General features: G+C 42.5%; 1 protein-coding gene across 8 annotated transcripts in view; it reads left to right on the forward strand.

The window, feature by feature from the left end:
* Positions 1–20,679, forward strand: part of dip2a (disco-interacting protein 2 homolog A) — a 190,050-nt gene extending 169,371 nt beyond the window's left edge. For all 8 annotated transcript variants that reach the window (XM_031805488.1, XM_031805489.1, XM_031805491.1 and 5 more), the window contains 3 exons: positions 3,122–3,296; positions 16,744–16,867; positions 17,842–20,679. In XM_031805488.1, the coding sequence (XP_031661348.1) occupies positions 3,122–3,296; positions 16,744–16,867; positions 17,842–18,094 (552 nt within the window). In that variant the 3' untranslated portion in view covers positions 18,095–20,679. The remainder of the gene's footprint in view (positions 1–3,121; positions 3,297–16,743; positions 16,868–17,841) is intronic.
* Positions 20,680–27,639: the final 6,960 nt, after the last annotated feature.

Genomic DNA, 27,639 nt, shown 5'->3' on the forward strand with positions numbered 1-27,639 from the left:
AGCTCATTACCATAACGCAACGTTAACTATTCATGAAAATCGCAAATGAAATGAAATAAATATATTTGCTCTCAAGCTTAGCCTTTTGTTAACAACACTGTCATCTCCATCGATAAAAGACAGTACTGTGCAGCTGTCTTCATCGGCCTGGCCAAAGCTGTCAATCACGGCATTCTCATCGGCAGACTCAATAGCCTTGGTTTCTCAAATGACTGCCTCACCTGGTTCACCAACTACCTCTCAGACAGAGTTCAGTGTGTCAAATCGTAGGGCCTGTTGTCCAGACCTCTGGCAGTCTCGATGGGGGTGCCACAGGGTTCAATTCTCAGGCTGACTCTTTTCTGTGCTGACTCTTTTGTGCTGACTCTTTCAATGATGTTGGTCTTGCTGCTGGTGATTCTCTATTCCACCTCTACGCAGACGACACCATTCTGTATACATCTGGCCCTTCTTTGGACACTGTTTAACAAACCTCCAAATGAGCTTCAATGCCATACAACACTCCTTCATTGGAGTGCAGCTCACATATTGGATGCAGCTCACAGATCACTGCACCTGTACACAGCCAATCTGTAAATAGCACACCCAACTACCTCGTCCCCATATTGTTATTTATCTTCTTGCTCTTTTGCACCCCGGTATCTCTACTTGCACATTCATCATCTGCACAAATGTTAATTATTTTACCTCTAAGGCCTATTTATTGCCTTACCTCCCTACTCTTCTACATTTACTGTACATAGATTTTTCTATTTTTATTTTATTTTGTGTTATTGACTGTGCGTTTGTTTGTAACTAAATGAGAACTTGGTTAAATAAAGGGTTATATATATAAATACCTGGTTAAATAAAGGGTTATATATATAAATACCTGGTTAAATAAAGGGTTATGGTTATATATATAAATACCTGGTTAAATAAAGGGTTATATATGTAAATACCTGGTTAAATAAAGGGTTATATACATAAATACATGGTTAAATAAAGGGTTATGGTTATATATATATATATATATATATATAAATACCTGGTTAAATAAAGGGTTATGTATATAAATACCTGGTTAAATAAAGGGGTATGTATATATATATACCTGGTTAAATGAAGGGTTATGGTTATGTATATATATAAATACCTGGTTAAATAAAAGGTTATGTATATAAATACCTGGTTAAATAAAGGGTTATGTATATAAATACCTGGTTAAATAAAGGGTTATGGTTATGTATATATATATAAATACCTGGTTAAATAAAGGGTTAAATATATAAATACCTGGTTAAATAAAGGGTTATGTATATAAATACCTGGTTAAATAAAGGGTTATGTATATAAATACCTGGTTGAAGAAAGGGTTATGGTTATATATATAAATACCTGGTTGAATAAAGGGTTATGGTTATGTATATAAATACCTGGTTAAATAAAGGGTTATATGTCACGGTCGTCCTCCTCTTCATCTGAAGAGGAGAGACGAGAAGGATCGGAGGACCAAAATGCGGCGTTGTATGTGTTCATCATGAATTTTAATAAAGAAAACACTGAACACTGAAACACTATACAAAAACAATAAACAAAATAACAACCGTGAAGCTAATGCGAACTGTGCTGAAACAAGCCATCAACATAGACAATCACCCACAAACAGTGCAACCCAGGCTACCTAAGTGTGATTCTCAATCAGAGACAACTAATGACACCACCTGCCATACTAGGCCGAAACATAGAAATCCCCAAATCATAGAAAAACAAACATAGACTTCCCACCCCAACTCACGTCCTGACCATACTAAATAATGACAAAACAAAGGAAATAAAGGTCAGAACGTGATAGTTATATATATATATATATATATATATACAAATACCTGGTTAAATAAAGGTGTAATAAAAATGCTGCAGGGAGACATGAGGACTACAGATGTAGCCAGGGCAATAAATTGCAATGTCCGTACTGTGAGATGTCTAAGACAGGGCTACAGGAAGACAGGACTGACAGCTGATCATCCTCGAAGTGGCAGACCACGTGTAACAACACCTGCACAGGATCGGTACATCCGAACATCATACCTGCGGACCAGGTACAGGATGGCAACAACAACTGCCCGAGTTACAGCAGGAACACACAATCCCTCCATCAGTGCTCAGACTGTCCTCAATAGGCTGAGTGAGGCTGGACTGAGGGATTGTAGGCCTGTTGTAAAGGCAGGTCCTCACCAGACATCACCGGCAACAACGTTGCCTATGGGCACAAACCCACCGTTGCTGGACCAGACAGGACTGACAAAAAGTGCTCTTCACTGACGAGTAGCGGTTTTGTCTCACCAGGGGTGATGGTCGGATTTGCGTTTATCGTTGAAGGAATGAGCGTTACACCGAGGCCTGTACTCTGGAGCGGGATCGATTTGGAGGTGGAGACTCCGTCATGGTCTGGGGCGGTGTGTCACAGCATCATCATCGGACTGAGCTTGTTGTCATTGCAGGCCATCTCAACGCTGTGCGTTACAGGGAAGACATCCTCCTCCCTCATGTGGTACCCTTCCTGCAGGCTCATCCTGACATGACCCTCCAGCATGACAATGCCTCCAGCCATACTGCTCATTCTGTGAGTGATTTCCTGCAGGACAGGAATGTCAGTTTTCTGCCATGGCCAGCGAAGAGCCCGGACCTCAATCCCATTGAGCACGTCTGGGACCTGTTGGATCGGAGGATGAGGGCAAGGGCCATTCCCCCCAGAAATGTCTGGGTACTTGCAGGTGCCTTGGTGGAAGAGTGGGGTAACATCTCATAGCAAGAAACGGAAAATCTGGTTCAGGCCATGAGATGCACTGCGGTACTTAATAATGCAGCTGGTGACCACACCAGATACTGACTGTTACTTTTGATTTTGACTCCCCCTTTGTTCAGGGACACATTATTCAATTTATATTATGTCTGTGAAACTTATTCAGTTTATGTCTCAGTTGTTGAGTCTTGTTCTGATCGTACAAATATTTACACATGTTCAGTTTGCTGAAAATAAACGCAGTTGACAGTGAGAGGACGTTTATTTTTTTGCTGAGTTTATATATAAAATCCTCCCCTGTCTCTCTGCTAACACCTCTCCATCTTATTGTATCAGGTGTGGGTGAGCAGCCCCCACAATGCAACAGGTTACTACACGGTGTATGGAGAGGATGCTCTGCATGCGGACCACTTCAACACAAAGCTGAGCTTTGGAGACACGCAGACGGTCTGGGCCAGAACAGGATACCTGGGTTTCCTACGACGCACTGAGCTCACCGACGCCAGCGGAGGTTAGAGTCCAGACATCAGATCAATCAAATCACATTATATTTGTCACATGCTTCGTAAACAAGTGTAGACTAACAGTGAAATGCTTACTTATGTCTCCTTTTCCATCAATGCAATATTAAAGATAAAGATACTAAATGTAATAAAAAATAGAGCTAGTGACAGGAGGAATATAGTGACTAGGCAACGAGCTAGATAATAGACAGTAGCAGCAATGTGCTGTAGGTAGGGGTAAAGGATAGATAATAGACAGTAGCAGCAGTATACTGTAGGTAGGGGTAAAGGATAGATAATAGACAGTAACAGCAATGTGCTGTAAGTAGGGGTAAAGGATAGATAATAGACAGTAACAGCAGTATACTGTAGGTAGGGGTAAAGGATAGATAATAGACAGTAACAGCAATGTGCTGTAAGTAGGGGTAAAGGATAGATAATAGACAGTAACAGCAGTATACTGTAGGTAGGGGTAAAGGATAGATAATAGACAGTAACAGCAATGTGCTGTAAGTAGGGGTAAAGGATAGATAATAGACAGTAACAGCAATGTGCTGTAAGTAGGGGTAAAGGATAGATAATAGACAGCAACAGCAGTATACTGTAGGTAGGGGTAAAGGATAGATAATAGACAGTAACAGCAGTATACTGTAGGTAGGGGTAAAGGATAGATAATAGACAGTAACAGCAGTATACTGTAGGTAGGGGTAAAGGATAGATAATAGACAGTAACAGCAGTATACTGTAGGTAGGGGTAAAGGATAGATAATAGACAGTAACAGCAATGTGCTGTAAGTAGGGGTAAAGGATAGATAATAGACAGTAACAGCAATGTGCTGTAAGTAGGGGTAAAGGATAGATAATAGACAGCAACAGCAGTATACTGTAGGTAGGGGTAAAGGATAGATAATAGACAGTAACAGCAGTATACTGTAGGTAGGGGTAAAGGATAGATAATAGACAGTAGCAGCAATGTGCTGTAGGTAGGGGTAAAGGATAGATAATAGACAGCAACAGCAGTATACTGTAGGTAGGGGTAAAGGATAGATAATAGACAGTAACAGCAGTATACTGTAGGTAGGGGTAAAGGATAGATAATAGACAGTAGCAGCAATGTGCTGTAGGTAGGGGTAAAGGATAGATAATAGACAGTAACAGCAGTATACTGTAGGTAGGGGTAAAGGATAGATAATAGACAGTAACAGCAGTATACTGTAGGTAGGGGTAAAGGATAGATAATAGACAGTAACAGCAGTATACTGTAGGTAGGGGTAAAGGATAGATAATAGACAGTAACAGCAGTATACTGTAGGTAGGGGTAAAGGATAGATAATAGACAGCAACAGCAGTATACTGTAGGTAGGTGTAAAGGATAGATAATAGACAGTAACAGCAGTATACTGTAGGTAGGGGTAAAGTGACTAGACAACAGGATAGATAATAGACATGGAGTCCAGTGTTTGGGCATGGAGTCCAGTGTTTGGGCATGGAGTCCAGTGTTTGGGCATGGAGTCCAGTGTTTGGGCATGGAGTCCAGTGTTTGGGCATGGAGTCCAGTGTTTGGGCATGGAGTCCAGTGTTTGGGCATGGAGTCCAGTGTGTGGGCATGGAGTCCAGTGTGTGGGCATGGAGTCCAGTGTGTGGGCATGGAGTCCAGTGCAAGATGGTTAGTTCAAAAAAGTTAGTGTTCAGTGCAGGTAGTCTAGGTTAGCCATTTGATAAGCTATTTAGCCGTCTTCTTCAGCAGTTTTATGGCTTGCGCTAGAGAAGGTTGTTCAGGATCCAGTCGGTTCCAGATTTGGTGCATCTTTACGGCTTGCCCTGCGGTAGCAGAGAGAACAGTCTATGACTTGGGTGGCTGGAGTCTTTGACAATTGGCCTTCCACTCACACCGCCTGGTATAGAGGTCATGGATGGCAGGGAGCTCTGCCCAGTGATGTACAGGCCATATACAATAGCCTCTTTAGCGCCGTCGCGGTACGGTGCCTTGCAGTTGCCTTACCAAGCGGTGATGCCACAAGTAAGGTCGGAACGATACCAGTTTTGCAATATTTTTTCCCATGGCAAAATTTAAAACACGAAGCAGGTTATTATTATTTATATATTTTTTGCCCACACTATAGACGGCAAAATCTGTCCTCTAATACAGGACTAGTAAAGGCCCAGAGTTACAGACTGCTATATCAGTCCTCTAATACAGGACTAGTAAAGGCCCACACTATAGACGGCAAAATCTGTCCTCTAATACAGGACTAGTAAAGGCCCACACTATAGACGGCAAAATCTGTCCTCTAATACAGGACTAGTAAAGGCCCAGAGTTAGACTGCTATATCAGTCCACTAATACAGGACTAGTAAAGGCCCAGAGTACAGACTGCTATATCAGTCCTCTAATACAGGACTAGTAAAGGCCCAGAGTACAGACTGCTATATCAGTCCTCTAATACAGGACTAGTAAAGGCCCAGAGTACAGACTGCTATATCAGTCCACTAATACAGGACTAGTAAAGGCCCAGAGTTACAGACTGCTATATCAGTCCTCTAATACAGGACTAGTAAAGGCCCAGAGTTACAGACTGCTATATCAGTCCACTAATACAGGACTAGTAAAGGCCCAGAGTTATAGACTGCTATATCAGTCCTCTAATACAGGACTAGTAAAGGCCCAGAGTTACAGACTGCTATATCAGTCCACTAATACAGGACTAGTAAAGGCCCAGAGTTATAGACTGCTATATCAGTCCACTAATACAGGACTAGTAAAGGCCCAGAGTACAGACTGCTATATCAGTCCTCTAATACAGGACTAGTAAAGGCCCAGAGTACAGACTGCTATATCAGTCCTCTAATACAGGACTAGTAAAGGCCCAGAGTTACAGACTGCTATATCAGTCCACTAATACAGGACTAGTAAAGGCCCAGAGTTATAGACTGCTATATCAGTCCACTAATACAGGACTAGTAAAGGCCCAGAGTACAGACTGCTATATCAGTCCTCTAATACAGGACTAGTAAAGGCCCAGAGTACAGACTGCTATATCAGTCCTCTAATACAGGACTAGTAAAGGCCCAGAGTTACAGACTGCTATATCAGTCCACTAATACAGGACTAGTAAAGGCCCAGAGTTAGACTGCTATATCAGTCCACTAATACAGGACTAGTAAAGGCCCAGAGTACAGACTGCTATATCAGTCCTCTAATACAGGACTAGTAAAGGCCCAGAGTACAGACTGCTATATCAGTCCTCTAATACAGGACTAGTAAAGGCCCAGAGTACAGACTGCTATATCAGTCCTCTAATACAGGACTAGTAAAGGCCCAGAGTACAGACTGCTATATCAGTCCTCTAATACAGGACTAGTAAAGGCCCAGAGTTACAGACTGCTATATCAGTCCACTAATACAGGACTAGTAAAGGCCCAGAGTTAGACTGCTATATCAGTCCACTAATACAGGACTAGTAAAGGCCCAGAGTTACAGACTGCTATATCAGTCCTCTAATACAGGACTAGTAAAGGCCCAGAGTACAGACTGCTATATCAGTCCTCTAATACAGGACTAGTAAAGGCCCAGAGTACAGACTGCTATATCAGTCCACTAATACAGGACTAGTAAAGGCCCAGAGTTATAGACTGCTATATCAGTCCTCTAATACAGGACTAGTAAAGGCCCAGAGTACAGACTGCTATATCAGTCCACTAATACAGGACTAGTAAAGGCCCAGAGTTAGACGGCAAAATCTGTCCTCTAATACAGGACTAGTAAAGGCCCAGAGTACAGACTGCTATATCAGTCCACTAATACAGGACTAGTAAAGGCCCAGAGTACAGACTGCTATATCAGTCCTCTAATACAGGACTAGTAAAGGCCCAGAGTACAGACTGCTATATCAGTCCACTAATACAGGACTAGTAAAGGCCCAGAGTTACAGACTGCTATATCAGTCCACTAATACAGGACTAGTAAAGGCCCAGAGTACAGACTGCTATATCAGTCCACTAATACAGGACTAGTAAAGGCCCAGAGTTATAGACTGCTATATCAGTCCTCTAATACAGGACTAGTAAAGGCCCAGAGTACAGACTGCTATATCAGTCCACTAATACAGGACTAGTAAAGGTCCAGAGTTACAGACTGCTATATCAGTCCTCTAATACAGGACTAGTAAAGGCCCAGAGTTACAGACTGCTATATCAGTCCTCTAATACAGGACTAGTAAAGGCCCAGAGTTACAGACTGCTATATCAGTCCTCTAATACAGGACTAGTAAAGGCCCAGAGTACAGACTGCTATATCAGTCCTCTAATACAGGACTAGTAAAGGCCCAGAGTACAGACTGCTATATCAGTCCTCTAATACAGGACTAGTAAAGGCCCAGAGTTACAGACTGCTATATCAGTCCTCTAATACAGGACTAGTAAAGGCCCAGAGTACAGACTGCTATATCAGTCCACTAATACAGGACTAGTAAAGGCCCAGAGTTACAGACTGCTATATCAGTCCTCTAATACAGGACTAGTAAAGGCCCAGAGTACAGACTGCTATATCAGTCCTCTAATACAGGACTAGTAAAGGCCCAGAGTACAGACTGCTATATCAGTCCACTAATACAGGACTAGTAAAGGCCCAGAGTTACAGACTGCTATATCAGTCCACTAATACAGGACTAGTAAAGGCCCAGAGTACAGACTGCTATATCAGTCCACTAATACAGGACTAGTAAAGGCCCAGAGTTATAGACTGCTATATCAGTCCTCTAATACAGGACTAGTAAAGGCCCAGAGTACAGACTGCTATATCAGTCCACTAATACAGGACTAGTAAAGGCCCAGAGTTAGACGGCAAAATCTGTCCTCTAATACAGGACTAGTAAAGGCCCAGAGTACAGACTGCTATATCAGTCCACTAATACAGGACTAGTAAAGGCCCAGAGTACAGACTGCTATATCAGTCCTCTAATACAGGACTAGTAAAGGCCCAGAGTACAGACTGCTATATCAGTCCACTAATACAGGACTAGTAAAGGCCCAGAGTTACAGACTGCTATATCAGTCCACTAATACAGGACTAGTAAAGGCCCAGAGTACAGACTGCTATATCAGTCCACTAATACAGGACTAGTAAAGGCCCAGAGTTATAGACTGCTATATCAGTCCTCTAATACAGGACTAGTAAAGGCCCAGAGTACAGACTGCTATATCAGTCCACTAATACAGGACTAGTAAAGGTCCAGAGTTACAGACTGCTATATCAGTCCTCTAATACAGGACTAGTAAAGGCCCAGAGTTAGACTGCTATATCAGTCCTCTAATACAGGACTAGTAAAGGCCCACACTACAGACGGCAAAATCTGTCCTCTAATACAGGACTAGTAAAGGCCCAGAGTTACAGACTGCTATATCAGTCCACTAATACAGGACTAGTAAAGGCCCAGAGTTACAGACTGCTATATAAGTCCACTAATACAGGACTAGTAAAGGCCCAGAGTTACAGACTGCTATATCAGTCCACTAATACAGGACTAGTAAAGGCCCAGAGTTACAGACTGCTATATCAGTCCACTAATACAGGACTAGTAAAGGCCCAGAGTACAGACTGCTATATCAGTCCACTAATACAGGACTAGTAAAGGCCCAGAGTACAGACTGCTATATCAGTCCACTAATACAGGACTAGTAAAGGCCCAGAGTACAGACTGCTATATCAGTCCTCTAATACAGGACTAGTAAAGGCCCAGAGTACAGACTGCTATATCAGTCCTCTAATACAGGACTAGTAAAGGCCCAGAGTACAGACTGCTATATCAGTCCTCTAATACAGGACTAGTAAAGGCCCAGAGTTACAGACTGCTATATCAGTCCACTAATACAGGACTAGTAAAGGCCCAGAGTTAGACTGCTATATCAGTCCACTAATACAGGACTAGTAAAGGCCCAGAGTTACAGACTGCTATATCAGTCCTCTAATACAGGACTAGTAAAGGCCCAGAGTACAGACTGCTATATCAGTCCTCTAATACAGGACTAGTAAAGGCCCAGAGTACAGACTGCTATATCAGTCCACTAATACAGGACTAGTAAAGGCCCAGAGTTACAGACTGCTATATCAGTCCACTAATACAGGACTAGTAAAGGCCCAGAGTACAGACTGCTGTATCAGTCCACTAATACAGGACTAGTAAAGGCCCAGAGTTAGATGGCAAAATCTGTCCTCTAATACAGGACTAGTAAAGGCCCAGAGTACAGACTGCTATATCAGTCCACTAATACAGGACTAGTAAAGGCCCAGAGTACAGACTGCTATATCAGTCCACTAATACAGGACTAGTAAAGGCCCAGAGTTACAGACTGCTATATCAGTCCTCTAATACAGGACTAGTAAAGGCCCAGAGTTACAGACTGCTATATCAGTCCTCTAATACAGGACTAGTAAAGGCCCAGAGTTACAGACTGCTATATCAGTCCTCTAATACAGGACTAGTAAAGGCCCAGAGTTACAGACTGCTATATCTGTCCACTAATACAGGACTAGTAAAGGCCCACACTACAGACGGCAAAATCTGTCCTCTAATACAGGACTAGTAAAGGCCCAGAGTTACAGACTGCTATATCAGTCCACTAATACAGGACTAGTAAAGGCCCAGAGTTACAGACTGCTATATCAGTCCACTAATACAGGACTAGTAAAGGCCCAGAGTTACAGACTGCTATATCAGTCCACTAATACAGGACTAGTAAAGGCCCAGAGTTACAGACTGCTATATCAGTCCACTAATACAGGACTAGTAAAGGCCCAGAGTACAGACTGCTATATCAGTCCACTAATACAGGACTAGTAAAGGCCCAGAGTACAGACTGCTATATCAGTCCACTAATACAGGACTAGTAAAGGCCCAGAGTTAGACTGCTATATCAGTCCTCTAATACAGGACTAGTAAAGGCCCAGAGTACAGACTGCTATATCAGTCCACTAATACAGGACTAGTAAAGGCCCAGAGTTACAGACTGCTATATCAGTCCACTAATACAGGACTAGTAAAGGCCCAGAGTACAGACTGCTATATCAGTCCACTAATACAGGACTAGTAAAGGCCCAGAGTTACAGACTGCTATATCAGTCCTCTAATACAGGACTAGTAAAGGCCCAGAGTTACAGACTGCTATATCAGTCCTCTAATACAGGACTAGTAAAGGCCCAGAGTTACAGACTGCTATATCAGTCCTCTAATACAGGACTAGTAAAGGCCCAGAGTTACAGACTGCTATATCAGTCCACTAATACAGGACTAGTAAAGGCCCAGAGTTACAGACTGCTATATCAGTCCTCTAATACAGGACTAGTAAAGGCCCAGAGTACAGACTGCTATATCAGTCCACTAATACAGGACTAGTAAAGGCCCAGAATTACAGACTGCTATATCAGTCCTCTAATACAGGACTAGTAAAGGCCCAGAGTTACAGACTGCTATATCAGTCCACTAATACAGGACTAGTAAAGGCCCAGAGTTACAGACTGCTATATCAGTCCACTAATACAGGACTAGTAAAGGCCCAGAGTTACAGACTGCTATATCAGTCCACTAATACAGGACTAGTAAAGGCCCAGAGTTACAGACTGCTATATCAGTCCACTAATACAGGACTAGTAAAGGCCCAGAGTTACAGACTGCTATATCAGTCCACTAATACAGGACTAGTAAAGGCCCAGAGTTACAGACTGCTATATCAGTCCACTAATACAGGACTAGTAAAGGCCCAGAGTTAGACTGCTATATCAGTCCACTAATACAGGACTAGTAAAGGCCCAGAGTTACAGACTGCTATATCAGTCCTCTAATACAGGACTAGTAAAGGCCCAGAGTTACAGACTGCTATATCAGTCCACTAATACAGGACTAGTAAAGGCCCAGAGTTAGACTGCTATATCAGTCCACTAATACAGGACTAGTAAAGGCCCAGAGTTAGTCTGCTATATCAGTCCACTAATACAGGACTAGTAAAGGCCCAGAGTTAGACTGCTATATCAGTCCTCTAATACAGGACTAGTAAAGGCCCAGAGTTAGACTGCTATATCAGTCCTCTAATACAGGACTAGTAAAGGCCCAGAGTTACAGACTGCTATATCAGTCCTCTAATACAGGACTAGTAAAGGCCCAGAGTTACAGACTGCTATATCAGTCCACTAATACAGGACTAGTATAGGTCTGTTAATACAGGACTAGTAAAGGTCTGTTAATACAGGACTAGTAAAGGTCTGTTAATGCAGGACTAGTAAAGGTCTGTTAATACAGGACTAGTAAAGGTCTGTTAATACAGGACTAGTAAAGGTCTGTTAATACAGGACTAGTAAAGGTCTGTTAATACAGGACTAGTAAAGGTCCTCTAATACAGGACTAGTACAGATCTGTTAATAGAGGACTAGTAAAGATCTGTTAATACAGGACTAGTAAAGGTCTGTTAATACAGGACTAGTAAAGGTCTGTTAATACAGGACTAGTAATACAGGACTAGTAAAGGTCCTCTAATACAGGACTAGTAATACAGGACTAGTAAAGGTATGTTAATACAGGACTAGTAAAGGTATGTTAATACAGGACTAGTAAAGGTCTGTTAATACAGGACTAGTAAAGGTCTGTTAATACAGGACTAGTAAAGGTCTGTTAATACAGGACTAGTAAAGGTCTGTTAATACAGGACTAGTAAAGGTCTGTTAATACAGGACTAGTAAAGGTCCTCTAATACAGGACTAGTAAAGGTCTGTTAATACAGGACTAGTAAAGGTCTGTTAATACAGGACTAGTAAAGGTCCTCTAATACAGGACTAGTAAAGGCCCAGAGTACAGACTGCTATATCAGTCCACTAATACAGGACTAGTAAAGGCCCAGAGTTACAGACTGCTATATCAGTCCTCTAATACAGGACTAGTAAAGGCCCAGAGTTACAGACTGCTATATCAGTCCTCTAATACAGGACTAGTAAAGGCCCAGAGTTACAGACTGCTATATCAGTCCTCTAATACAGGACTAGTAAAGGCCCAGAGTTACAGACTGCTATATCAGTCCACTAATACAGGACTAGTAAAGGCCCAGAGTTACAGACTGCTATATCAGTCCTCTAATACAGGACTAGTAAAGGCCCAGAGTACAGACTGCTATATCAGTCCACTAATACAGGACTAGTAAAGGCCCAGAGTTACAGACTGCTATATCAGTCCTCTAATACAGGACTAGTAAAGGCCCAGAGTTACAGACTGCTATATCAGTCCACTAATACAGGACTAGTAAAGGCCCAGAGTTACAGACTGCTATATCAGTCCACTAATACAGGACTAGTAAAGGCCCAGAGTTACAGACTGCTATATCAGTCCACTAATACAGGACTAGTAAAGGCCCAGAGTTACAGACTGCTATATCAGTCCACTTATACAGGACTAGTAAAGGCCCAGAGTTACAGACTGCTATATCAGTCCACTAATACAGGACTAGTAAAGGCCCAGAGTTACAGACTGCTATATCAGTCCACTAATACAGGACTAGTAAAGGCCCAGAGTTAGACTGCTATATCAGTCCACTAATACAGGACTAGTAAAGGCCCAGAGTTACAGACTGCTATATCAGTCCTCTAATACAGGACTAGTAAAGGCCCAGAGTTACAGACTGCTATATCAGTCCACTAATACAGGACTAGTAAAGGCCCAGAGTTAGACTGCTATATCAGTCCACTAATACAGGACTAGTAAAGGCCCAGAGTTAGACTGCTATATCAGTCCACTAATACAGGACTAGTAAAGGCCCAGAGTTAGACTGCTATATCAGTCCTCTAATACAGGACTAGTAAAGGCCCAGAGTTACAGACTGCTATATCAGTCCTCTAATACAGGACTAGTAAAGGCCCAGAGTTACAGACTGCTATATCAGTCCACTAATACAGGACTAGTAAAGGTCTGTTAATACAGGACTAGTAAAGGTCTGTTAATACAGGACTAGTAAAGGTCTGTTAATACAGGACTAGTAAAGGTCTGTTAATGCAGGACTAGTAAAGGTCTGTTAATACAGGACTAGTAAAGGTCTGTTAATACAGGACTAGTAAAGGTCTGTTAATACAGGACTAGTAAAGGTCTGTTAATACAGGACTAGTAAAGGTCTGTTAATACAGGACTAGTAAAGGTCTGTTAATACAGGACTAGTAAAGGTCTGTTAATACAGGACTAGTAAAGGTCTGTTAATACAGGACTAGTAAAGGTCCTCTAATACAGGACTAGTACAGATCTGTTAATAGAGGACTAGTAAAGATCTGTTAATACAGGACTAGTAAAGGTCTGTTAATACAGGACTAGTAAAGGTCTGTTAATACAGGACTAGTAATACAGGACTAGTAATACAGGACTAGTAAAGGTATGTTAATACAGGACTAGTAAAGGTATGTTAATACAGGACTAGTAAAGGTCTGTTAATACAGGACTAGTAAAGGTCTGTTAATACAGGACTAGTAAAGGTCTGTTAATACAGGACTAGTAAAGTTCTGTTAATACAGGACTAGTAAAGGTCCTCTAATACAGGACTAGTAAAGGTCTGTTAATACAGGACTAGTAAAGGTCTGTTAATACAGGACTAGTAAAGGTCCTCTAATACAGGACTAGTAAAGGCCCAGAGTACAGACTGCTATATCAGTCCACTAATACAGGACTAGTAAAGGCCCAGAGTTACAGACTGCTATATCAGTCCTCTAATACAGGACTAGTAAAGGCCCAGAGTTACAGACTGCTATATCAGTCCACTAATACAGGACTAGTAAAGGCCCAGAGTTACAGACTGCTATATCAGTCCACTAATACAGGACTAGTAAAGGCCCAGAGTTACAGACTGCTATATCAGTCCACTAATACAGGACTAGTAAAGGCCCAGAGTTACAGACTGCTATATCAGTCCACTAATACAGGACTAGTTAAGGCCCAGAGTTACAGACTGCTATATCAGTCCACTAATACAGGACTAGTAAAGGCCCAGAGTTACAGACTGCTATATCAGTCCACTAATACAGGACTAGTAAAGGCCCAGAGTTAGACTGCTATATCAGTCCACTAATACAGGACTAGTAAAGGCCCAGAGTTACAGACTGCTATATCAGTCCTCTAATACAGGACTAGTAAAGGCCCAGAGTTAGACTGCTATATCAGTCCACTAATACAGGACTAGTAAAGGCCCAGAGTTAGACTGCTATATCAGTCCTCTAATACAGGACTAGTAAAGGCCCAGAGTTAGACTGCTATATCAGTCCTCTAATACAGGACTAGTAAAGGCCCAGAGTTACAGACTGCTATATCAGTCCTCTAATACAGGACTAGTAAAGGCCCAGAGTTACAGACTGCTATATCAGTCCACTAATACAGGACTAGTAAAGGTCTGTTAATACAGGACTAGTAAAGGTCTGTTAATACAGGACTAGTAAAGGTCTGTTAATGCAGGACTAGTAAAGGTCTGTTAATACAGGACTAGTAAAGGTCTGTTAATACAGGACTAGTAAAGGTCTGTTAATACAGGACTAGTAAAGGTCTGTTAATACAGGACTAGTAAAGGTCTGTTAATACAGGACTAGTAAAGGTCTGTTAATACAGGACTAGTAAAGGTCTGTTAATACAGGACTAGTAAAGGTCCTCTAATACAGGACTAGTACAGATCTGTTAATAGAGGACTAGTAAAGATCTGTTAATACAGGACTAGTAAAGGTCTGTTAATACAGGACTAGTAATACAGGACTAGTAAAGGTCCTCTAATACAGGACTAGTAATACAGGACTAGTAAAGGTATGTTAATACAGGACTAGTAAAGGTATGTTAATACAGGACTAGTAAAGGTATGTTAATACAGGACTAGTAAAGGTCTGTTAATACAGGACTAGTAAAGGTCTGTTAATACAGGACTAGTAAAGGTCCTCTAATACAGGACTAGTAAAGGTCTGTTAATACAGGACTAGTAAAGGTCCTCTAATACAGGACTAGTAAAGGTCCTCTAATACAGGACTAGTAAAGGTATGTTAATACAGGACTAGTAATACAGGACTAGTAAAGGTATGTTAATACAGGACTAGTAATACAGGACTAGTAAAGGTCCTCTAATACAGGACTAGTAATACAGGACTAGTAAAGGTATGTTAATACAGGACTAGTAAAGGTCTGTTAATACAGGACTAGTAAAGGTCTGTTAATACAGGACTAGTAAAGGTCTGTTAATACAGGACTAGTAAAGGTCTGTTAATACAGGACTAGTAAAGGTCTGTTAATACAGGACTAGTAAAGGTCCTCTAATACAGGACTAGTAAAGGTCTGTTAATACAGGACTAGTAAAGGTCTGTTAATACAGGACTAGTAAAGGTCCTCTAATACAGGACTAGTAAAGGTCTGTTAATACAGGACTAGTAAAGGTCTGTTAATACAGGACTAGTAATACAGGACTAGTAAAGGTATGTTAATACAGGACTAGTAAAGGTCTGTTAATACAGGACTAGTAAAGGTATGTTAATACAGGACTAGTAAAGGTCTGTTAATACAGGACTAGTAAAGGTATGTTAATACAGGACTAGTAAAGGTCTGTTAATACAGGACTAGTAAAGATCTGTTAATACAGGACTAGTAAAGGTCTGTTAATACAGGACTAGTAATACAGGACTAGTAAAGGTCCTCTAATACAGGACTAGTAATACAGGACTAGTAAAGGTATGTTAATACAGGACTAGTAAAGGTATGTTAATACAGGACTAGTAAAGGTCTGTTAATACAGGACTAGTAAAGGTCTGTTAATACAGGACTAGTAAAGGTCCTCTAATACAGGACTAGTAAAGGTCTGTTAATAAATCAAATCAAATGTATTTATATAGCCCTTCATACATCAGCTGATATCTCAAAGTGCTATACAGAAACCCAGCCTAAAACCCCAAACTGCAAGTAATGCAGGTGTAAAAGCACGACTAATACAGGACTAGTAAAGGTTTACCTAGAGGAGAGTTAACAAACGTTAACAATGACCCCGACTGACGTTAACAATGACCCCGACTGACGTTAACAATGACCCCGACTGACGTTAACAATGACCCCGACTGACGTTAACCTGCTCCAACACTATTCTAGATTACTGAGAAGAGACTCTTATACCAACACCTACTGTACTCAGACACCATTCAAATCATATCAAACTTTCTTTGTCACGTGCGTCGAATACAACAAGTGTAGACCTTACAGTGAAATGCTTACCGGTACTTACAAGCCCTTAACTAACAGCGCAGTTCAAGAAGAGTTAAGAAAATATTTACCAGGTGGACTAAAATAAAAAGTAATAATTTCAAGTAACACAACAATAATGAGGCTCTATACAGGGGACGCCGGCACCGAGTCAGGAAGTAGTTTTTGAAATGCTGTGTAATATTTAGTTCTTATTGGACGTTGCTAACCTGTGTTGCAGAACGTCATGATGCTCTCTATGTGGTGGGGTCTCTGGATGAGACATTGGAGCTGAGAGGGATGAGATATCATCCCATCGACATCGAGACATCCGTTATCCGCTCACACAAGAGCATCACTGAATGGTGAGGCACATTAATCCCACATTATACCCACATATCTGTAGTCCCACATCTACACACAAGAGACTCTCGTCCCACATCTACACACAGGAGACTCTAGTCCCACATTTACACACAGGAGACTATATAGTCCCACATCTACACACAGGAGACACTATAGTCCCACATCTACACACAGGAGACACTATAGTCCCACATCTACACACAGGGGACTCTATAGACCCACATCTACACACAGGAGACTCTATAGTCCCACATCTACACACAGGAGACTCTCTAGTCCCACATCTACACACAGGGGACTGTATAGTCCCACATCTACACACAGGGGACTCTATAGACCCACATCTACACACAGGAGACACTATAGTCCCACATCTACACACAGGGGACTCTATAGTCCCACATCTACACACAGGGGACTCTATAGTCCCACATCTACACACAGGGGACTCTATAGTCCCACATCTACACACAGGGGACTCTATAGTCCCACATCTACACACAGGGGACTCTATAGTCCCACATCTACACACAGGGGACTCTATAGTCCCACATCTACACACAGGGGACTCTATAGTCCCACATCTACACACAGGGGACTCTATAGTCCCACATCTACACGCAATATACAGATTAACTCAGAGACTTGTGATATCTTTCACTGTCAGGTGTTGTGTAGCATGTATTCGAAAATTATTTGTGTAAGGTCAAACTTGATCAGTTCTATATCTGACCACTGAACTCCTGTCTCCCCTGCCTTCCCCTTTTCCTGTCTCTCCTCCTCTGTCTCCCCTTTCTTCCCCTGTCTCTCCCCTGCCTTTCCCCGTCTCTCTTCCCTGCTTTCCCCCATTTCTCTCCCCTGCCTTCCCTGTTTCTCCCCCTCTCTGTTCTGTTTTTACTTGCTAGTAGTGGAGCTCACACTGTTAATGCTGACGGTATAATCTGAACTTCTCTCCCTCTCCTCCCTGTTTCAGTGCTGTGTTCACGTGGACCAACCTCCTGGTGGTAGTAGTGGAGCTGTCTGGGTCAGAGCAGGAGGCTCTGGACCTAGTTCCCCTGGTGACTAACGTGGTTCTGGAGGACCACTACCTGATAGTGGGTGTGGTGGTGGTGGTGGATCCAGGGGTTATACCTATCAACTCAAGAGGAGAGAAACAGAGGATGCACCTACGGGATGGCTTCCTGGCTGACCAGCTGGACCCCATTTATGTGGCCTACAATATGTAAACAACAACATGTCAACAAGATGTAAACACCTGGACCCCGTCTATGTAACATGTAAACAAATTAGGAGGAGGAGGGAGAGCCGCTCAGAGAATGAGAAATGGACTATGGACCACACAGCAGAAATGGACTATGGACCACACAGCAGAAATGGACTATGGACCACACAGCAGAAATGGACTATGGACCACACAGCAGAAATGGACTATGGACCACACAGCAGAAACCTCTTGGTGTCTCTTTCTCCCTGTTTGAGTCCCAGCAGAATAGTGATGGGTCTTGATGGGGCTGTACAGTCAGAATAGTGATGGTCTTGGTGGGGCTGTACAGTCAGAATAGTGATGGGTCTTGGTGGGGCTGTACAGTCAGAATAGTGATGGGTCTTGGTGGGGCTGTACAGTCAGAATAGTGATGGTCTTGGTGGGGCTGTACAGTCAGAATAGTGATGGGTCTTGGTGGGGCTGTACAGTCAGAATAGTGATGGGTCTTGGTGGGGCTGTACAGTCAGAATAGTGATGGTCTTGGTGGGGCTGTACAGTCAGAATAGTGATGGGTCTTGGTGGGGGCTGTACAATCAGAATAGTGATGGGTCTTGGTGGGGCTGTACAGTCAGAATAGTGATGGGTCTTGGTGGGGCTGTACAGTCAGAATAGTGATGGGTCTTGGTGGGGCTGTACAGTCAGACCAGGAAGGCAAGGGACTAGATGGGACTGGAGAAGCAGGCAGGGGACTAGATGGGACTGGAGGAGCAGGCAGGGGACTGGAGGAGCAGGCTAATGCCAACACTGTGGAGGAGATGAGAGGGACTGATTGTTCATTCCAGCTGGGTTCCTTTAACAATGTTATGTTACAATTTTATATCATACACTTATTAGTACTTTATGGCATGAAGAGTTGAAGACACATTTCATGTCCTCCTTGGTCTCAGCAGTCCATTCCAAAAATAACTGTTGAAACAGTCCAAAACAGAGAACTTTAACGTATAAAATATGTAATATATTATTCCAACACTAATTGTTTCAGACTTCATGTAATCAGTTAATACTCTGGCAAAGAACATCATTGGGATTTAACATGATCAACTTGCCACATGTTTTAAATGAGGCCTTAAGTATTCCCAGATGCCTGTTCCTGTCTGATTTTACTTGTGTTGATGTGAGGCAGCTGGTTGGCTGAGGAGGAGGTCAGGTTGAATGATTAGCCCTTGTGCACGTCCCAATATCTCCTGAAGTATGCGCTTGTTCACTACTTCCCACAAATCTAAAAGCATTGTATTGGTGGAGGCATGGTCTACTGGGAGTTTCCACCATATTTGGTATACCAGTCATTTCCTTTCTAATCAGTGGAGGGATGTGAACACGTTCACACTTTAAACATTTGGAGCATAGCCCTTCTCTCTGTGTGGCTGCAACATGAATACTCTTTCATTGTTTGTATCTAGTGGAATCTGGAGGTATTTTTGCTGAAGATATTATGAATAAAAAGCTCACAGATCACATGGAGCCATGGGGTCTGATGAGGGCCAGGCGGTGACATTACATGATTCTCTCAGAAGACTTCTCTAATGAGTGAGAGGTTGCAGTACATGTTGTTCCTCTACCGTCATCCATCATACCTGCTACGTAAAGACCACTCCTCTGTATCCATAGTGCATCCTGTTGGCCCAGGCAACAGCCTGCTGTAAGTATGTACAGAGTTATGTAAGTTAATATTATTGGGCCCAAGATGGAGCCTCTTGCTCTGGGTACATGGTTCATGTGTGGGAAGAGACTGAAGATGTTTCAGATGAACCTCCAGACTAACCACATATTAACATGTTACTGTCTGAAGACAACAGAACAAAAGGAAAGAAGCCTTGTAATATGTATTGTATGAACACTGAGGACTGGCTACTGCAGGGAGGCAACCAAGCAACACCCTGGGGACTGGCTACTGCAGGGAGGCAACCAAGCAACACCCTGAGGACTGGCTACTGCAGGGAGGCAACCAAGCAACACCCTGGGGACTGGCTACTGCAGGGAGGCAACCAAGCAACACCCTGGGGACTGGCTACTGCAGGGAGGCAACCAAGCAACACCCTGGGGACTGGCTACTGCAGGGAGGCAACCAAGCAACACCCTGGGGACTGGCTACTGCAGGGAGGCAACCAAGCAACACCCTGGGGACTGGCTACTGCAGGGAGGCAACCAAGCAACACCCTGGGGACTGGCTACTGCAGGGAGGCAACCAAGCAACACCCTGGGGACTGGCTACTGCAGGGAGGCAACCAAGCAACACCCTGGGGACTGGCTACTGCAGGGAGGCAACCAAGCAACACCCTGGGGACTGGCTACTGCAGGGAGACAACCAAGCAACACCCTGGGGACTGGCTACTGCAGGGAGACAACCAATCAACACCCTGGGGACTGGCTACTGCAGAGAGACAGCCAAGCAACTTTCTGACAGACTGTTCTGATGAATGGTGACATCTGTCATCCTGGAGATATTTTGAGGACATTCTGTTTGTGTAAAGATTAATGTGTCTATGGTTTGTTGTCATTATTTTCACAACATGCTTTCTTAATAAATACAATGCTTTTATCACATGATCATGTTTGTACTTGGAGACTGAACACTTGATTAATCAAGTGTAGACTAACGGTGAAATGCTTACTGACAGCCCTTCCCAGTAATGCAGAATAATAGAAACAACACAACACATTTAATCCTAGTAAAAATTGCCTGTCTTAGGTCAGTTAGGATCACCACTTTATTTTAATAATGTGAAATGTCAGAATAATAGCAGAGATAATGATTTCTTTCATCACATTCCCAGTGGGTCAGAAGTTTACATAATCAATTAGTTTTTTTAGCATTGCCTTTACATTGTTTAACTTGGGTCAAACGTTTCAGATAGCCTTCCACAAGCTTCCCACAATAAGTTTGGTTAAATTTGGCCCATTTCTGACAGAGCTGGTGTAACTGAGTCAGGTTTGTAGGCCTCCTTGCTCGCACACTTTTTCAGTTCCGCCCACACATTGTAACGACGTTCGTCTGTAGAAGGAGAAGCGGACCAAAATGCAGCGTGGTGGTTACTCATGTTCTTAAATGAAAAAATTAACTATACATGAAATAACTTAAATATACAAAACAAGAAACGAACGTGAAAACCTATACAGCCTATCTGGTGACAACTAACACAGAGACAGGAACAATCACCCACGAAACACTCAAAGAATATGGCTGCCTAAATATGGTTCCCAATCAGAGACAACGATAATCACCTGCCTCTGATTAAGAACCACCTCAGGCAACCATAGACTTTCCTAGACAACCCTACTCCTGTAACGGCGTTCTTCGTTTGTCGAAAGAGAGTCAAACCGAAATGCAGCGTGGTGGTTAATCATGTCTTTAATGAAACTAATGACGATACATGAAATAACTATTAAATACAAAAAACAACAAACGGAACGTGAAACCTAATTACAGCCTATCTGGTGAAACTACACAGAGACAGGAACAATCACCCACCAACCTAATTACAGCCTATCTGGTGAAACTACACAGAGACAGGAACAATCACCCACGAAAGACAAAGTGAAACTCAGGCTACCTAAATACGGTTCCCAATCCGAGACAACGAGAATCACCTGACTCTGATTGAGAACCGCCTCAGGCAGCCAAGCCTATACTAGACACACCCCTAATCAACCACAATCCAAATGCCTACAAAAACCCCAATAAGACAATACAATAACCCCATGTCACACCCTGGCCTGAACAAATAATTAAAGAAAACACAAAATACTAAGACCAAGGCGTGACAACTCCGCCACAATCCCAATACCTACTAAAACCCCAATACAAAAACACACCACAAAATAAACCTATGTCACACCCTGGCCTGACCAAATAAAGAAAGAAAACACAAAATACTAAGACCAAGGCATGACACACATTTTCTATAGGATTGAGGTTAGGGCTTTGTGATGGCCACTCCAATACTTGACTTGGTTGTCCTTAAGCCATTTTGCCACAACGTTGGAAGTATGCTTGGGGTCATTGTCCATTTGGAAAACCCATTTGTGACCAAGCTTTAACTTCCTGATGATGCTGCCACCCACGTGCTTCACGGTTGGGATGGTGTTCCTTCGCTTAAAACTCTCCCCCCTTTTCCTCCAAACATAACAATGGTCATTATGGCCAAACAGTTATATTCTTGTTTCATCAGACCAGAGGACATATCTCCAAAAAGTACAATCTTTGTCCCCATGTGCAGTTGCAAACCATAGTCTTGTCTTTTTTATGGCAGTTTTGGAGCAGTGGCTTCTTCCTTGCTGTGCGGCCTTTCAGGTTATGTCCATATAGGACTCGTTTTACTGTGGATATACAGTTGGGCAAAAAAGTATTTAGTCAGCCACCAATTGTGCAAGTTCTCCCACTTAAAAAGATGAGAGAGGCCTGTAATTTTCATCATAGGTACACTTCAACTATGACAGACAAGATTAGAAGAAAAGAATCCAGAAAATCACATTAGGATTTTTAATGAATTTATTTGCAAATTATGGTGGAAAATAAGGATTTGGTCACCTACAAACAAGCAAGATTTCTGGCTCCTGTAACCTGTAACTTCGTTAAGAGGCTCCTCTCCTCCACTCGTTACCTGTATTAATGGCACCTGTTTGAACTTGTTATCAGTATAAAAGACACCTGTCCACAACCTCAAACAGTCACACTCCAAACTCCACTATGGCCAAGACCAAATCAGATACCACCTGGAGCTTCTCCCCTGACACATAGACATCTGGCTCAGTAGCATCAGATACCACTTGGAGCTTCTCCCCTGACACATAGACATCTGGCTCAGTAGCATCTGTTGCCCTCTTTGTGAAGAACATGCAAACAGTTTTTTTCACATTGAGATGCAAACACGAGTCACTGAGCCACTTTGTAACCTGGACCATAACAGTAGTGGAGTTCTTGTGCAGCTTGTTGTTTGCTCTTTGCACATATATCACTGTATCATCTGCATACACTTGAACTTCAGACCCAGTACAGACAGAAGGCAGATCATTAATGTACAGGCTGAACAGGAGGGGTCCCAGTATTGACCCTTGGGGCACGCCCACATTATAGCTAAGAGTGGGCGTCAGCTCATTGCTCACTCTGACACACTGAGTTCTGCCTTCAATGTATGATTTCATCCCATCTCAAGGCATTGGGGGAAAGGTTGACCTTGGACAATTTTGTGATGAGAATCTCATGGTTAACAGTATCAAAAGCCTTCCTTATCTCCAGAAACACAGCCCCAACAACGCCCCCTTTGTCCATCTTTGACTTCACATTTTCCAGAAGAAAGCTGTTGGCCGTTTCTAGGTAGTCTGGGAATTCTGGATGGTTTGGAATGTCTGGGTGGTCTGAGTATTCTGGATTGTCTGAATGGTCTGATTTGTCTGGATAGGCTGGATTGGTTGGGTAGACTGGATATTCTGGATAGTCTGGATTGGTTGGGATAGTCTGGATTGGTTCGGTAGCCTGGGTATTCTGGATGGTTTGGGTATTCTGGATGGGTTGGAAAGTCTGGGTGGTCTGAGTAGTCTGCATTGTCTGGATGGTCTGATTTGTCTGGGTGGTCTGGATTGGTTGGGTAGACTGGGCAGTCTGGATAGTTTGTGTAGTCTGGATGGTTTGTGTAGTCTGGATGGTTTGTGTAGTCTGGATGGTTTGGGTAGTCTGGATGGTTTGTGTAGTCTGGATGGTTTCTGTAGTTTGGATGGTTTGGGTAGTCTGGATGGTTTGGGTGGTTTGGATAGTCTGGGTGGTCTGAGTAGTCTGGATGGTTTGTTTGGTCGTCAGGATAGTCTGGGTGGTCTGGATGGTCTGGGTAGTCTTGATGGTCTGGGTATTCTGCATGTTTTGGGTAGTCTGGGTGGTCTGGATAGTCTGGATTGTTTGTGTAGACTGGATTGTCTGGCTGGTCTAGGTATTCTTTATGGTTTGGTTAGCCTGGATAGTCAGGATGGTCTGGATTGTCTGGGTGGTTTGGATGGTCTGGATCGTCTTGATAGTCGGGATGGTCTGAACTGTCTGGGTAGTCAGATTCATCTGGATAGTATTGATGGTCTGGATGGTTTGGGTAGTCTGGATGGTCTGGTTATTCTGGATGGTTTGGGTAGTCTGGATTGTCTGGGTAGTAAGGATTGTCTGGATGGTTTGTCTAGTCCAGATAGTCTGGATGATTTGTATAGTCTGGATGGTACGGATGTTCTGGAAATTTTGGTTTGTCTGGATGTTTTTTTAGTCTGGATGGTTTGGGTGGTCTGGATAGTCTGAATCGTCTTGATAGTGTTGATGGTTTTGGTGGTCTGGAAAGTGTGGACCGTCTGTATTACTTGGTTGTCTGAATTGTCTGGGTAGTCTGTATGGTTTTGGTAGTCTGGATGGTCTGGATATACCTTGATATTCTGGGTGGTCTGGATGGTTCAGGTAGTCTGGATAGTCTGAATGTTCTGGATGGTTTGGTTAGTCTGTATGGTTTGGGTTGTCTCCATTGTCTGGGTATTCTGGATGGTTTGGGTAGTCTGGATGGTCTCTATGGTTTGGGTAGTCTGGACAGTCTGGATGGTCATCATAGAATGGATGGTCTGGATGGTTTTGGTAGTCTGGATAGTCTGAATTGTCTGGATGGTTTGGGTAGTCTGGAATGTATGCTTATTCTGGATGGGTTTGGTAGTCTGGATAGTCTGAATGTTCTGGATGGTTTGGTTAGTCTGTGGTTTGGGTTGTCTCCATTGTCTGGGTATTCTGGATGGTTTGGGCTGTCTGGATGGTCTGCATAGAATGGACGGTCTGGGTGGTTTTGGTAGTCTGAATTGTCTCTATGGTTTGGGTAGTCTGGACATTCTGCATGGTCTGCATAGAATGGATGGTCTGGGTGGTTTTGGTAGTCTGAATTGTCTCGATGGTTTGGGTAGTCTGGACATTCTGCATGGTCTGCATAGAATGGATGGTCTGGATGGTTTGGTAGTCTGGATAGTCTGGATGGTTTGGGTAGTCTGGAATGTCTGCTTATTCTGGATGGTTTGGGTTGTCTGGAATGTCTGCTTATTCTGGATGGTTTGGACAGTCTGGATTGTCTGAATAGTCTCTGGTTTGGGTAATCTGGATATTCTGGATGGTAAGGATTTGGGTAGTCTGGAATGTCTGCTTATTCTGGATGTTTTGGTTTGTCTGGATAGTCTGGTTAGTCTGGGTAGTCTGGATGGTCTGGATAGTTTGGGTAGTCTGGATAGTGTTGATGGTTTTTTAGTCTGGATAGTTTGGATTGTTTGGGTAGTCTGGATGGTCTGGGTAGTCTGGATGGTCTGGATGTTTTTTTAGTCTGGATAGTCTGGGTTGTCTGGGTGGTTTGGTGTTGGTGGAATTTCTAAATTCCTATATGTTTTATAGCCAAAACCAAATTCGCAATCTCTCTATTCATTCATGAGTTGTAAATTCATTAATTATGCATGAAGTAGATCGAGACCAGTCTTAAAAGCCAGGTAGCAGCGTTTATTGCAAGAGAGTACTGACCAAAAATACAAAGAACCTTACATTTTAAAGAGAGAACATAAAATGACATCATCAGTTTCTCACACTCTCTCCGATCCCCACAATAGTACAGTGTTTTCAGGTCCGGAGGTTTCTTCTACTCCCCTCATAAACCAGACATTCCAATCTGTCTAGAAGATATCTTCTCCTCCACTAACGAAATATCAAGGACCATTCTTATCTGTCAGAAAATATATATCATCCCTCTCCCTTAAACTTTCCGCAAGGTACAGACAATTAATTTGTTTTGCTTACATTTTCAGAAACAGCTTAACCAAGAGCCCATACATTTCGTACCATAACATGATAGTATTAGAATAAATGGTTCTAATTGAAATGTATACATTATTAATCATTTCAACTATAATTTCCTCCAACAATCCTCCCTTTGATTAAAAATTATACATTCAAATCTACATCTAGTTTTATTAAACATAAAAAATAAAAATATTAACCTACTTATACTAACCTTATTATAAAGGTTTATCAGATTATCATATGAATAGACACATAACCAACATTTATTATAAATGTTTATCCGACTCTTCACCCATCATTAATCAAATCTAACCTTAACTCCAACTGTTTTTAAACCTACATTAGAATCATAACTCTTCTTTCAGGATTTTCGTTACAATCTGTTTTTTTAATAAAGTCTAATATTGAAACAAAGTACAATCTAATTCTATCCTCAACACTAGTCTCATCAAACATAAATTCCCCAATGATGAAAGATCCAGATTTGTCCACTTGTCCTGTAGTCAGGCATTCAGTCCTCCACGGGTCAGAACCTGGAATCGTTCCACACCGCACCATCTATTGTCATAGATTACTCCAGAGTCCTGGAAATAATAACTTTCATACATACACGCAATCAACCACGTCCGTACAAAACGAACACAGTCACACAGGTGAATGTAGTCCATAACACAGTGATCATAACATTTTTCCATTTTCCAAACGTACTATCAAAACCCAATCAGTCAGAGAAGTATCCACCCCAGAGTTTTCTGCCAACCCGTGAGCCAGGGTGGTCAAACCAGCTGAGGCTTCGGGCACTGATTCGTCCAGAGCTGTGTTATTTGGGATGTAAGCACAAACATGGTCCTGATCATTACGCATACTTCTCCCTTTTCCGTCATTAACATATCTAATGCAATTCTATTCTTCCAAGCCATCCAGCTGGTTGTTTCAGTCTGTTCTGCAAAACCTTTAATAGCATCTCTAGTATACTTGTTAAAGCGCTGTTGATTATCATAAATATAATTAATCCAGTCCACGTTCTTATGAGAGTAGACCCCCCGGAAATGCTTAACTCTAATCCTGCTAGGATCTGATTTCTTGCTTTGACTCATCTGGCACTTCCCCTGGAACCCCAATGTTATCAATGTGTACCTTGTCATCAAATGACCCAGATGGAGTGCTTCTCTTTTCCCGTTTAGATAACTTCATGTCCTGGTGTCTGAATGAGTGTAAAAAGCATCCCCAACGCACATGACCCCACCCAATCTGTGGTTAATAGAATTGTTCCCCCACACAACCACTAGATGTCAGCCCTGGCCCATCTTCCTCTCAAATCCAACAGGGTCTTTTTAGTGGTAACATTCTCTGTTCTATTGCAAGTACTAACTTCTCCCACATATTTTCATGAGTACTATACCGGGCCAAACAGTAATAATCTCCTCTGGATACTGTAAAGGGAGGAACCTGGGGATTTAACTGTCATTATCTGGCATTCCTGCTTTCGTGAACAGCTTTACCATACCGGCCCAAACTCCTCTACCCAGAACCGTACTAGGGTGTCGACCAAGACCTGGTCATATCCATACTACAACCCTAGTTTCTCCTTCATTTCTGTTTAAAGGGTTAAGCGTATCTTTAATTCATCCCTCTCTCCTGATTACAATCAAAAACTCTCATCTTCACTCTACTCTACCTTCTTCCATACTGGGCGAGTGGGTTCATATAGCCCTCTCTCT

Source organism: Oncorhynchus kisutch, linkage group LG26 (assembly GCF_002021735.2).
Source record: "Oncorhynchus kisutch isolate 150728-3 linkage group LG26, Okis_V2, whole genome shotgun sequence".
NCBI classification, from domain to species: Eukaryota; Metazoa; Chordata; class Actinopteri; order Salmoniformes; family Salmonidae; genus Oncorhynchus; species Oncorhynchus kisutch.